Here is a 12,095-nt window from a genome sequence, read left to right as displayed (position 1 = left end):
CCCCCCTTTTTCCCTCCCCCCTTTTTCCCTCCCCCCTTTTTCCCTCCCCCCTTTTTCCCTCCCCCCTTTTTCCCTCCCCCCTTTTTCCCTCCCCCCTTTTTCCCTCCCCCCTTTTTCCCTCCCCCCTTTTTCCCTCCCCCCTTTTTCCCTCCCCCCTTTTTCCCTCCCCCCTTTTTCCCTCCCCCCTTTTTCTCTCCCCCCTTTTTCCCTCCCCCCTTTTTCCCTCCCCCCTTTTTCCCTCCCCCCTTTTTCCCTCCCCCCTTTTTCCCTCCCCCCTTTTTCCCTCCCCCCTTTTTCCCTCCCCCCCTTTTTCCCTCCCCCCTTTTTCCCTCCCCCCTTTTTCCCTCCCCCCTTTTTCCCTCCCCCCTTTTTCCCTCCCCCCTTTTTCCCTCCCCCCTTTTTCCCTCCCCCCTTTTTCCCTCCCCCCTTTTTCCCTCCCCCCTTTTTCCCTCCCCCCTTTTTCCCTCCCCCCTTTTTCCCTCCCCCCTTTTTCCCTCCCCCCTTTTTCCCTCCCCCCTTTTTTTCCCTTTTTCCTCCTGTCACTTCTCTCACTTCATGATTTGCTTCTCCATTTCCACACTGTGGATCTTCCTTTGCTGTCCATTGTTCTTTGGCCATTGGTTATTAATAGAACTGGAATTTAACTTGGACTTGACAGCAAATCCAGGGAATAGTCTTACATATCTTCCCTGCCAATCTCCTTGCTTTATTCTTTATTACAGCAGGGCAGGATTAGTCACTCTGATCTTTCCTAATTGGGCTCTGCTGCCGAGGCCCTGATTTACTGCAGGTTTAACAATTGGTTTGGTGCTCAACAGGCTCTTAACGGGCCCTTTGTGAAGGACATTCATCAGCCACTCTGCTCCCTGCTTTGGAGCAGGTGATCAGCAATGTCTCTGCCTTCCCCAAATCCTCCTAATTACTTGACATTAAGCTGGATTTTTTTTGAACTTACTATTAAGGTGGGTTTTATTTGTATTTTATAGCGTGACAGAAGCTCTGAACTCTTGAGGTGCAGAAGGAGCAGCAGGAAGGCATTTGAGTCAGACACTGCCCCTGTGGCTGCTGTGCTGGTTATAAAAACTCTGTGTACACTTCATGTTCATCTGTGCTGTTGTCTGTTGCATTATTGATTGGAGAGGGTTTCACAGTGTGGATGGAAGGGGAAAACTGGGTCAGGTGTGGTGGCTGGAAAAGCAGGAAAAAGGTTCCAAAGGGAAAAGGTTCTGCCTCGTTAGGAAACCACCTAATGAAGTTATGGTTAAATTGTTTGGGGTTGAGAAGGAAATCTGCTGGTGGGATTTAGGGCTTGGGATGGACACTCTGGCAGAGGATATGGGAGGTATGAATAGAGGAGGAAAAAGGGGCCTTAAAAATGGGGACACTTCTAGCCCTGCAGTGACTGTGCCCCAGGAAGTGGCATTTGCTGAGCATTCCCCTCCACCTGCCCTGGCAGTGAACCCTTCCTGCAGGGAGGTGAGTGTGTTCCCTGCGTGTTCTGAGGCTTTTGCTGTGTCCTCCCCTGCAGGTGAGTGTGGTGCAGGACTCTGTGAACATCTCTGGCCAGAACACCATGAACATGGTGAAGGTGCCCGAGTGCCGCTTGGCCGACGAGCTGGGAGGGCTCTGGGAGAACTCGCGTTTCACCGACTGCTGCCTCTGCGTGGCAGGCCAGGAGTTCAAGGGGCACAAAGCCATCCTGGCAGGTGGGTGCTGGCCTTGCAGTTGTGGAATGGTTTGGGCTGCAAGGGACCTGAAAGCTCAGCCACCCCCTGCCATGGGCAGAGACACCTCCCACCAGCCCTTGGAGCTCAGCTGAGCTGCACATTATCAGCCACCCGAATTTATCAGCTCCACAGGAGGCCTCTCCCCAGCAGACACACACCCCGGGGTGTGAGGAAACCCAAGGCCCACCTTCCATGGGCTGCACTCCAGCCCTGTCATTAATTAAGGCTCCTAAGGATGAGCAGCACAAGCAACACAACCTTTACAGCTGCTCCAGGGCTGCAGGTCAGGGATCCAACTCCTCATCACCCTCTGCCTGCTGGGCAGCACCTTCTGGAGCCTTCTCTGCCTGCACAGGGGGCTGGTCCCACCCCAGCACCAGGAACTGCTCCCAAAGCCTCAGAGAGCACAGTTAGGAAACACCACAGAGCTTCAGAATTATGGGATTGTGGCTTTGGGTTGGGACATGGAAGCCCATCCAGTGCCCTGGGCAGGGACACCTCCCACCAGCCCAGGGTGCTCCAAGCCCTGTCCAGCCTGGCCTGGGACACTCCCAGGGCTGGGGCAGCCACAGCGTCTCTGGGCACCTGTGCCAGGGCCTGCCCACCCTCACAGGGAAGGATTCCTTCCCAATATCCCATCTGTCCCTGCCCTCTGGCAATGGGAACCCATTCCCTGTGTCCTGTCCCTCCATCCCTTGTCCCTCTCCAGCTCTCCTGGAGCCCCTTTGGGCACTGGAAGGGGCTCTCAGGTCTCTGGTTCTAAACCCAGCCTAGAACATCCTCCAACTCCATGGAATCACAGGATTCCAGAATGATTTGGAATGGAGGGAAACTTAAGGATCCCGCCCCTGCCATGGGCAGGGACACCTCCCACCAGCCCAGGGTGCTCCAAGCCCTGTCCAGCCTGGCCTGGGACACTCTCAAGGATGGGGCAGCCACAGCTTCTCTGGGAAATCTATCCCAGCCCCTCACCACCCTCCCAAGGAGGAATTCCTTCCCGGTATCCCATCTAACCCTCCCTGTGGCAATGGGAAGCCATTCCCCCTTATCCTGTCCCTCCCTACCCTATATCTGCACTATTTATATTCTGTTTTATGAAGTGTGTACAAATCAGAGAACAGGCAACACAAAATGATTTTATCTCTGGGAGCAGGAACCAGTTCTTAGCAGGATAGGAGCCAACAACCCGATGGGAAGTGGGTTTTTGGGTTATTTCATCTTTAAAAGAGTCTCCTGCAGCTCCTTCATCAAAGAGCCGGAGTACAAGACTGGTGTGTGAACTGTTACTGGTGGAGAGGAAACACCCACTTGGTTTTTAATTGCCTGTCTCCTCCTTTGACAAGGAGAGGAGGATTTCTCTGTCGCTGTAGTGGACTGTAATGTATTCCTAAAACATTTATAAGGAGAACTGGACATATTTCCAAGGAATATTTGTCAGGTCAGGGGACACACCTTCCCACCTGGGACTCTGAGGAGGGACAGGAATTCTCCCTTCCCAGCTGGAAGGTGTGTCAGCCCCACTGCACCAGGTGTGTTTCCCTGCAGTCAGTGCAGCTGTGGGGGGTGCTGGGAGCCCTCCCAGCCCCTCCTGGGAGCAGAGGAACCTCCTTTCCAACCTGTTTTCTCTCCCCTCACAGCGAGGTCTCCGGTTTTCAGCGCCATGTTCGAGCACGAGATGGAGGAGAGTAAAAAGGTGAGAGCCCGAGGGGAGGAAGGGAAGGGGAGTTCTCCACTTGGGAAGGGCTCTCCAGTCAGCTCTGCTCAGAGAACTTGCCTTGTGTCTGTGGCTGTTGTCACCTTTTAACTGTCTTTCTCACATTAGATGCAACTCTCTGCTGTCCTGAAGGGAGGAAGAAAGGGATCAAGGAGGCAATTGTACCTTTGTTCCTCTTGGGAAAGAGTCTGGGGTGGGACAGGGAGAAGTAGAGAAGGTGAACTACAACTTAGAATTTTTCTTACTCCATCCACATCTTTTCTTTTGTTGCACTACTCATTCAAAGCAGTTTGCCTCTGCTTACTGAAGGAGTTTGGGTAGAAGGAAGCCCTTGGGCCTCTGGCAAGATCTTAATAAGCTTCATTTCCCTGTTTCAGAATCGAGTGGAAATCAATGATGTGGAGCCTGAAGTTTTTAAGGAAATGATGTGTTTTATTTATACTGGGAAGGCACCAAATCTTGACAAAATGGCTGATGACTTGCTGGCAGCTGCTGACAAGGTAATGTTGGGCTTTGGGGAGTTGGTAGCAGTGGGAATGATGTGCTGCTGGAGCAGTGGGAATGATGTGCTGCTGGAGGCTCTGTGAGCTCTGGGGCTGGGCAGGCTCCTGGGCTGGCTGTGGCTGACAGGGTGTTGTCCAAGGTGCCTCTGACACAGGGCACACAAGTGACATGGCACAGCTGGATAAGATAAATCCATCCTAAATGCAACACTCAGGAATTTCTGTCTCCACTGCTCATTTTTAAGCTTCCAGAGGACTCTCTATTCAGAATAATCTAAGGTGGGGGTGAGAGGAAAATTCCCAGGTGGACTCAGTGATCTTTTTCAGTGTGGTTATTCCCAAATGTCCCAAGCAGTGTCTGCTCCTGCTGTGCCTGGCACCAGCAGCTCCAAGAGCCCCTAAAGCAGTGATTGGGAAGGTGCTGGTGTGGATTTTCCTTTGCCAGAGGGAAGGGGGTGCTGAGGGAAGGCCTGGCCTGCCCCTCCCGTGGGTTCCAGGTGTGGATTCCCCTGGGGTGCCCCGGCAGGTGTGGGTGGGTGGGTGTTTGTACCCCTGTGCCACCACTCTGCCATCAGAGCCCTGGCACTGCAGGCCTGGGCTGATGGCAGAGGGAGGTGCTCCATTATCAGGCAACAGGAATTAAGGTGGGAATTAATGCCAGGAGATTCTTGGACTGATGATTGTCACTGCCACACAGTTTATTCAATATTTAAAGAGTATTGATTGAGAGCTCACAACCACCTTTAACGAGACAAGAGCAAGTAAGAGGCAGTACATTAAGGGCAGAGTGAGCTTTAATTCTCTGTTTCTTGGCTTTTAATGTAGTGTTTTTCCTTCTCAACTCACTGTGTGTCTTTTAAAAGCAGAAATAAAAAAATCTTTCATGAAAGCACATAAAACATCTAATATTTACCCAAGAGAGTGAAACAGCTTCTTCTGAGTTCCTCCTGTCTCTTGGGGAAAATATGTAATTAGACAAAAACCAAAGCAAAGCTCATTTTCTGAGCCCAGGAGATGCTGCTGCAGCACTTGGGTAGGTGCTGGTTGGTAGGGTGGGTCTTCAGGTGTAATTAAGAAAGGGAGGAAGGGGAAATGTGGAGACCTGAGAGACCAGAATGGCCACTTTGGCCCAACAATTTAATTAGAAACTGAGCTGTTTGTACCAAAAATGGAAATAAAAACGATGTGCAGGGAGGAGAATCTTCCATTTACAGAAGGAGAGGCTTTGCTGCATTTTGAGCCACTGACAGACAATTCTCTAAACTAATGGCCTGGCCCAATAAACTGGTTTATTTATTGGTACAAATTAGAAAGTAAATTTGATTTGCCTCCTCAGCTGTTGTGGTGGGAGCAAACTGTCCTGAGTCTGAGCCTGTGCCTCAGCTGAAATCATTACCATTGAGTCTGAGGTGAAAAAATGTTTCCATAATCTGAAATTCTTCATTTAAATTTAATCATAATGGGGTGAAAATCACAGTCAGAATATAAAATCAATTTATGTAATAATGCTGCTCCTGTGGCAAACATCACACAGATGAGCTTGTTCCCAGCTCTGGGCTCAGGCAGAGCTGTCCTGGTGTAAAATCCAGTGTCTTCCTCAAGCTTCAACCCTGTGGATCCACAAAATGTTGAGGCAAATGCTCAGCTGAGTGGTAGAAACTCTCAGATTGAGAGTGTGAGATAGAATAGACATTTGTTCAGGGAATTACAGGTGTGCTGTGATGTTTAGGTGGGATATTGGGAAGAAATCCCTTCCTGTGAGGGTGAGGAGGGGCTGGGATGGATTTCCCAGGGAAGCTGTGGCTGCTCCATCCCTGGGAGTGTCCCAGGCCAGGTTGGACAGGGCTTGGAGCACCCTGGGCTGGTGGGAGGTGTCCCTGCCCATGGCAGGGGGTGGCACTGGGTGGGCTTTGAGTTCCCTTCCAACCCAAACCATGCTATGATTCTGTGACTCAGAAAACATCCTCCCATATCACTGCCCCTTCCAGAATAACAGGAAATCCATGGAGATCCAATGCCCTCTCCTTGATTTCAACCTGGAGAAGAGAAGGCTCCAGGGACACCTTAGACTCCCTTCCAGTGCCTAAAGGAGCTCAAGAAAAGCTGGAGAGGGACTTGGGACAAGGGATGGAAGGACAGGATATAGGGGAATTCCTTCCCACTAACACTGGGATATTGGGAAGAAATTCCTCCCCTGTGAGGGTGGGCAGGCCCTGGCACAGGTGCCCAGAGAAGCTGTGGCTGCCCCATCCCTGGGAGTGTCCCAGGCCAGGTTGGACAGGGCTTGGAGCACCCTGGGATAGTGGGAGGTGTCCCTGCCCATGGACCAAGATGATCTTCAAGGTCCTTTCCAACCCAACCCATTCTGGGACTCACTTCCAGCTTGGTAACTCCAAGAAAGTGTCCCAGGTGACCTGGAATTCTCCTTTCAGAGCATGAGCTCAACCTTGACACGAGGAGAAGGGGGTGCTGCTGGGATTTCCATTGCTCCCTGGGGTGGGCACTTCAGGAGATCTTCTCAGTTTGGGGTTTTTTGCCCCTCACTACTTTGAGTCCTGCCCAGGGCAGAGTTGAACTGGTTTTGTGGGGTGCAGGGACAGAGTTGGGGCTGCCCAGGGCAGAGCTGATCTGGTCTGTGGGGTGCAGGGGCAGAGCTGGGGCTGGTGTGTGGGGTACAGAGGCAGAGCTGGGGCTGCCCAGGGCAGTGCTGGGCTGGTTTCTGGGGTGCAGGGGCAGAACTGGCACTACCTAGGGCAGAGATGGGCTGGTTTGTAGGTGCAGGGGCAGAGCTGGGGCTGCCCAGGGCAGAGCTGGACTGGTCTGTGGGGTGACAAAGCAGAGCTGGGCTGGTTTATTGTGCTAGAGGGGCAGAGCTGGCAGTGCCCAGCCCGGGGCAGCCCTGGCTGTGACCCCCTGCCTGTTCCCAGTACGCCCTGGAGCGGCTGAAGGTGATGTGTGAGGACGCTCTGTGCAGTAACCTCTCCGTGGAGAACGCGGCCGAGATCCTCATCCTGGCTGACCTGCACAGCGCTGACCAGCTCAAAACACAGGCTGTGGACTTCATCAACTAGTGAGTGACCTCTTCTGCCCTTAACTCTCTGAAATCCAGAGGCAAACGGGGTTCATTTCAGGGCTCACAACTCCTGTACTGTCCCAGACTGTTGTTTGGGAGTTCTCCCAATGTGTTCCCTCATTTATCTGCCATCCCAGGCATGGCATTGCCCTAAGGACAGGTTGGTCTTGTCCCCTGGACACTCTGTGAGCTGTTTTGGATCTTCCTAAAACCAAAAGAACTTTTGGGTAGTGGAATATCAGGTAGTTCCTGATACTGGAATTGTCTGGTCATCCCTGGGAGTGTCCAAGGCCAGGCTGGACAGGGCTTGGAGCACCCTGGGCTGGTGGGAGGTGTCCCTGCCCATGGCAGGGGGTGGCACTGGGTGGGCTTTAAGGTCTCTTCCCACCCCAACCAGTCTGTAATTCTACACTGAGGGTCTGGTACAACTCACAGTCAAACATAGATGTGAAATGGCTGCCAACTCCTGTAATATCTGGAAACATTTTCAGCCCTATTTACCCAGCTTTTCTTAGTGCTTTATTGATTTAGAAGACTTCAGTGCTGAGGAGTCAGGCTGGATGAGCATTGTGTTCCTGCTGTCCCCACCTGGGATCATGTCTGAGCTTTCCATCCTTAAACTGAAGGACTGTCCAGACTAAAATTGTGCCAGCAGAGCCAAACCTTGGATGGCACCTGCCACAGGTCCAAAGCAATCCTAGAACAGGCAGGTTTCTCAGGCAATGTCCTGGTTGGGCACCAAAAGATGTGCTGGTTTAAAGGGAAACCAGCAGAGAAATGAATCCAACACCAAAGAGATCACAAGTCAGAGTTACAATTTAATAACAATATTACAAGAAATGCAATGGCACAAAGAGAAATTGGGTTTAACCCCCAACCCCAGCAGTCTAACCCAGCCCCCTGGGGCACAAACACAGGGGGGTTTGGTGGCCCCTGTGCTGAGCCCCACGTGGTTCCTCCGAGGCCAAAGGCAAAGGAAGGGACAAACCTGTTGGTGCAGATGATGGCACAGTCTGGGCCAGAGTGGTGGGCTCCTCCTGGCCAGGGACTGCTCCTCCTCTGGATCCAGTGAGTGGTCCCAGAGGTCCCCAAAGCCCAAGATTGTCTCCCCTGAGGTGCAGGTGGGAGCCCCCAGTGCCTCCCCCAGGGCAGGGAGTTCCACCCTGGGGGATCTGACTCTGGCAGTCAGGGGGGATTTTGGACTCGTTGCTGGCCCCTGAGCAGAGCTGAGCCCTCAGGTGGGTGTGGAGGTGCCAAGGAGTCCCTGCAGGGCAGTTCTCCCAGCTCCTCTGCCAGGCTTCTTTCCCAGCCAGCTCCCAGCCTGAGGGCTCAGCTGTGCCCTGGACAGCTGCTGCCAATGGGCCATTGGGAACAGTTGCTGGGCAATGGCCCAGAGGGTTTGGAATGCCCAACTTTGGGCACACCCACACAGGGACAAACTGGGCCCACCTGCTGGACTGGGACAGTGCCCAGAGCAGGCTCTGCTCCACCATGGGATGTGTTTATCCATCAGCCCCACATGCATGGTGGGGCCATGAGGGAATTTCCTTCTCGCTCCACACCCTCCCTGGGTTTGGTGTTGGGATTGGAGGTTTCTGAACAAGGCAGAACATCTTTGAACCCCTCCTGTCCCACAGGGACAAACTGGGCCCACCTGCTGGACTGGGACAGGCACAAACCTCTTTAGCTCCTCCTTGTCCTCGCCAGGTGATAACCTGAGCTTTGTTCTCTCTCCCCCATTCCAGCCACGCCTCTGACGTGATGGAGACGTCGGGCTGGAAGTCCATGGTGGTGTCACACCCACACCTGGTGGCCGAGGCCTATCGCTCCTTGGCGTCCGCACAGTGTCCCTTCCTGGGGCCGCCCCGGAAGCGACTGAAGCAATCCTAAAGCCCTCCCACCACCCCACCCCTTGTTTTTCTGGAAGCAGCACCAGCTGCTGCTGCCCCGAAACCTTGACCACCAGGTAGACAGCGCAATCTGTGGAGCTTTTTACTCTGTTGTTGGGGGGAAAGAGACTGCTCCGTGACATCCAGACTTTTTCAAACAGCACCACGTAACTTTGGGAGAGGGGGGAGGGTGGGCCTGGGGCTCTGGGGCTGTTCAACCTTAGGAATCCCTGTCGCTGCTGCGTCGTCTGTGTGTTCCCTCTGGCCTGGCTGATGTCACTTGAGCCCAGGGTTGGCATCGGGCACCGGCCCGGGGTGGGTCGGGCCCAGCGTGGGCAAACCACCGTCTCTGCGTCTGGCAGCACAGAACAAACGTGGGATGCCTGGAGCAAGAGGACATTCTGGCTTTGGAGAGCCTTGGAGAGCGAGAAAAACCAACAAAATAAAGGATTTCCATCGAGGTTTTGGAAAGGAAATACCTGATGGGAGCTCCAGTAGTATTTATATAAAAAGTTAAACAAGTCCTTCCAGCTGAGCTAAAAACTGGACGTTTGTGTAACTCCCTATTGCCATCCAGCAACAAGAAGATCAGTTTTCTCTGTTAGTAGCACTTGTATGTTAATTGCAAAAAAAAAAAAAAAATCAAAGGATAACCCCCCCCCCCCTTTTCTATGAAATGTCAGGTTGGAGCGTGAGGGGGCAGTGAGAGGCTGTGCTTTGAGAGGACTGGAAAGCCCTTTATCTGAAGAGAACAACGGTTTCTGTTTTAAATATTGTGGGAAATGTTTTTGGCCTTTTCCCCTGCTTTTTTTCCTCCTCCTCCTCCCCCTTTTTTTAAAAAAATAACAAAAAAAAAAGGATAAATTTTATTGTTGATGAATGCTGCGTCCGAGTCCCTGAGTTGCAAAATGATTCTTAACAACTGTTTGTACCTGACTTGCTGACTGTATAGGAGCCAGTCCTGTTCCTTTCTATTAGTCACTTCTTACAGGAAAGATGTTTCAAAATAGCTGGTAACTTTTTTTTTCTTTTTGAAAATATAAATAATTACTATTTTGTACTGTGTGGTATCTGTTGCCTTTTTTTCCCCCCCTTTTTTTGCCTGTCTCCTTTTCCAGCCTTCCCAGCTTCCAAACCATCTCTCCAAAGGTTCCTTTGCATCTGCTGCCGTGTGCTGACAGTGACAAGCTGTTCCTGGAGCCCAGAGGAGCTTTATTTATTGGGAGTGTTGCACACAGGATTGCAGTACAAACGTGTGGCTTCTCATTGCAAGTCATTCCAGAGCACAGGGAGCTTTGCTTGGGACCAGCCCCACGTGACTCTGACCACGAACCCTCCTCTCACCTGCTCCTGGCTGGAGGTGAGAAGGGACAGCAGGAGAAGCACCATCTGTCTGATGGCACTGAAGGGCAGGGCAGGATTTCTGGCACAGCAGACACCATCCATTCATGCTGCCCTGAGCCACAGATTTCCTGGGAAGGGAGGTGGGATCAGTGCCAGGGCAGTGCCAAACCCAGCTGACCCCAAACAGGGCAGGCTGGGCACAGAGTGGATTGCAGGGAATAGCTGGGTTTTCTCTAGGAAATCAGGATCTGCTGTCCCTGTTTTTGCTCCTGGTAACACCTCTGTCTCCCAGCCCCTGTGGGAAGGAGAATTCCATTTGTGTTTAATCCACCTGCTCTTAGTTATATCCACTGGTGGCTCAGGAGAGGGTTTGTGCCCCTTCCTGTGGGCTCCTGTCACAACCAACCTCCTGAGGAGTAAACCCTTCCCTCTACGCCCTCCTGAGGAGCAAAACCTTCCCTCTACACCCTCCTGAGGAGTAAAACCTTCCCTCCACACCCTCCTGGGGAGTAAACCCTTCCCTCTACACCCTCCTGAGGAGCAAAACCTTCCCTCTACACCCTCTTGAGGAATAAACCCTTCCCTCTACACCCTCCTGAGGAATAAACCCTTCCCTCTACACCCTCCTGAGGAATAAACCCTTCCCTCTACACCCTCCTGAGGAATAAACCCTTCCCTCTACACTCTCCTGAGGAATAAACCCTTCCCTCTACACCCTCCTGAGGAATAAAACCTTCCCTCTACACCCTCCTGAGGAATAAAACCTTCCCTCTACACCCTCCTGAGGAATAAACCCTTCCCTCTACACTCTCCTGAGGAATAAACCCTTCCCTCTACACCCTCCTGAGGAATAAAACCTTCCCTCTACACCCTCCTGAGGAATAAAACCTTCCCTCTACACCCTCTTGAGGAATAAACCCTTCCCTCTACACCCTCTTGAGGAATAAAACCTTCCCTCTACACCCTCCTGAGGAGTAAACCCTTCCCTCTACACCCTTCACCAATTCCTTCCTCTGGACTCCCATCACAACCAACCTCCTGAGGAGTAAATCCTTCCCTCCCCCTCTTCACCAGTGCCCACATTCAGCTGCTGCCTGGGTGCCAGCCCTGCTGGGTTTAGCCTGTGTTTCCTCCCAGGGAAGCAAAGCATTTAGTTAGGGGGAGACTCTGCCCACTGCCCTGCCAGGACCCCAAGCAGCCCACACAGCCATGAGAAGGTCCTTGCAGGAGTGTGGGTGGCACAGGGTGGCTCATTCTGCCAGAGGGTCACACTGCCAGAGGGCAGGACTAGGTGGGATGGTGGGAAGGAATCCTTCCCTGGGGTGGTGGGGAGGGGCTGGGATGGATTTCCCAGAGAAGCTGTGGCTGTCCCAGCCCTGGGAGTGTCCCAGGCCAGGCTGGACAGGGCTTGGAGCACCCTGGGCTGGTGGGAGGTGTCCCTGCCCCTGGCAGGGGTGGCACTGAGTGGGCTTTGAGATCCCTTCCAGCCCAAACCCTTCCCTGTTGCAGGTGAATTAATGATTTATTTGTCAGCTTCCCTTGTTCTGTGTTTGGTTTCTTGGCTGTCAGTGGTTCAGCTGAGCCCATCTGGCTCCCAGCACATCAGAGCAGGAGCGCTGTGCCCACAGCCCTCCCACTGCCACCCCCTCCCCACACCCCACTGCAATCCCACCCTCTCCCAGCCCAATCCAATCCAATCCAATCCATGTGCTGGTGCTGCAGAGCTGGCCAGGATGGTGAACAGTTGGAGATTGAATTCCACAAGGAGATGGAACATTTATCCAAACAGCCTTTCAGAGACACGTTTTTCCTGGGTCTAAACCACAGCTCTGGGTTCACACCTGA

General features: G+C 52.7%; 1 protein-coding gene across 1 annotated transcript in view; it reads left to right on the top strand.

Moving 5' to 3' along the window:
* Positions 1-9,966, top strand: part of SPOP (speckle type BTB/POZ protein) — a 32,007-nt gene extending 22,041 nt beyond the window's left edge. The window contains exons 6-10 of the mRNA XM_071577471.1: positions 1,529-1,706; positions 3,365-3,420; positions 3,819-3,941; positions 6,872-7,014; positions 8,763-9,966. Coding sequence (XP_071433572.1) covers positions 1,529-1,706; positions 3,365-3,420; positions 3,819-3,941; positions 6,872-7,014; positions 8,763-8,907 — 645 coding nt within the window. The 3' untranslated portion in view covers positions 8,908-9,966. The remainder of the gene's footprint in view (positions 1-1,528; positions 1,707-3,364; positions 3,421-3,818; positions 3,942-6,871; positions 7,015-8,762) is intronic.
* Positions 9,967-12,095: the final 2,129 nt, after the last annotated feature.

The sequence above is a fragment of the Pithys albifrons genome, chromosome 25 (assembly GCF_047495875.1).
Source record: "Pithys albifrons albifrons isolate INPA30051 chromosome 25, PitAlb_v1, whole genome shotgun sequence".
NCBI lineage: Eukaryota > Metazoa > Chordata > Aves > Passeriformes > Thamnophilidae > Pithys > Pithys albifrons.
Note: the sequence above shows the minus strand (reverse complement) of the source record. Positions and strands in the feature narration are given on the sequence as shown.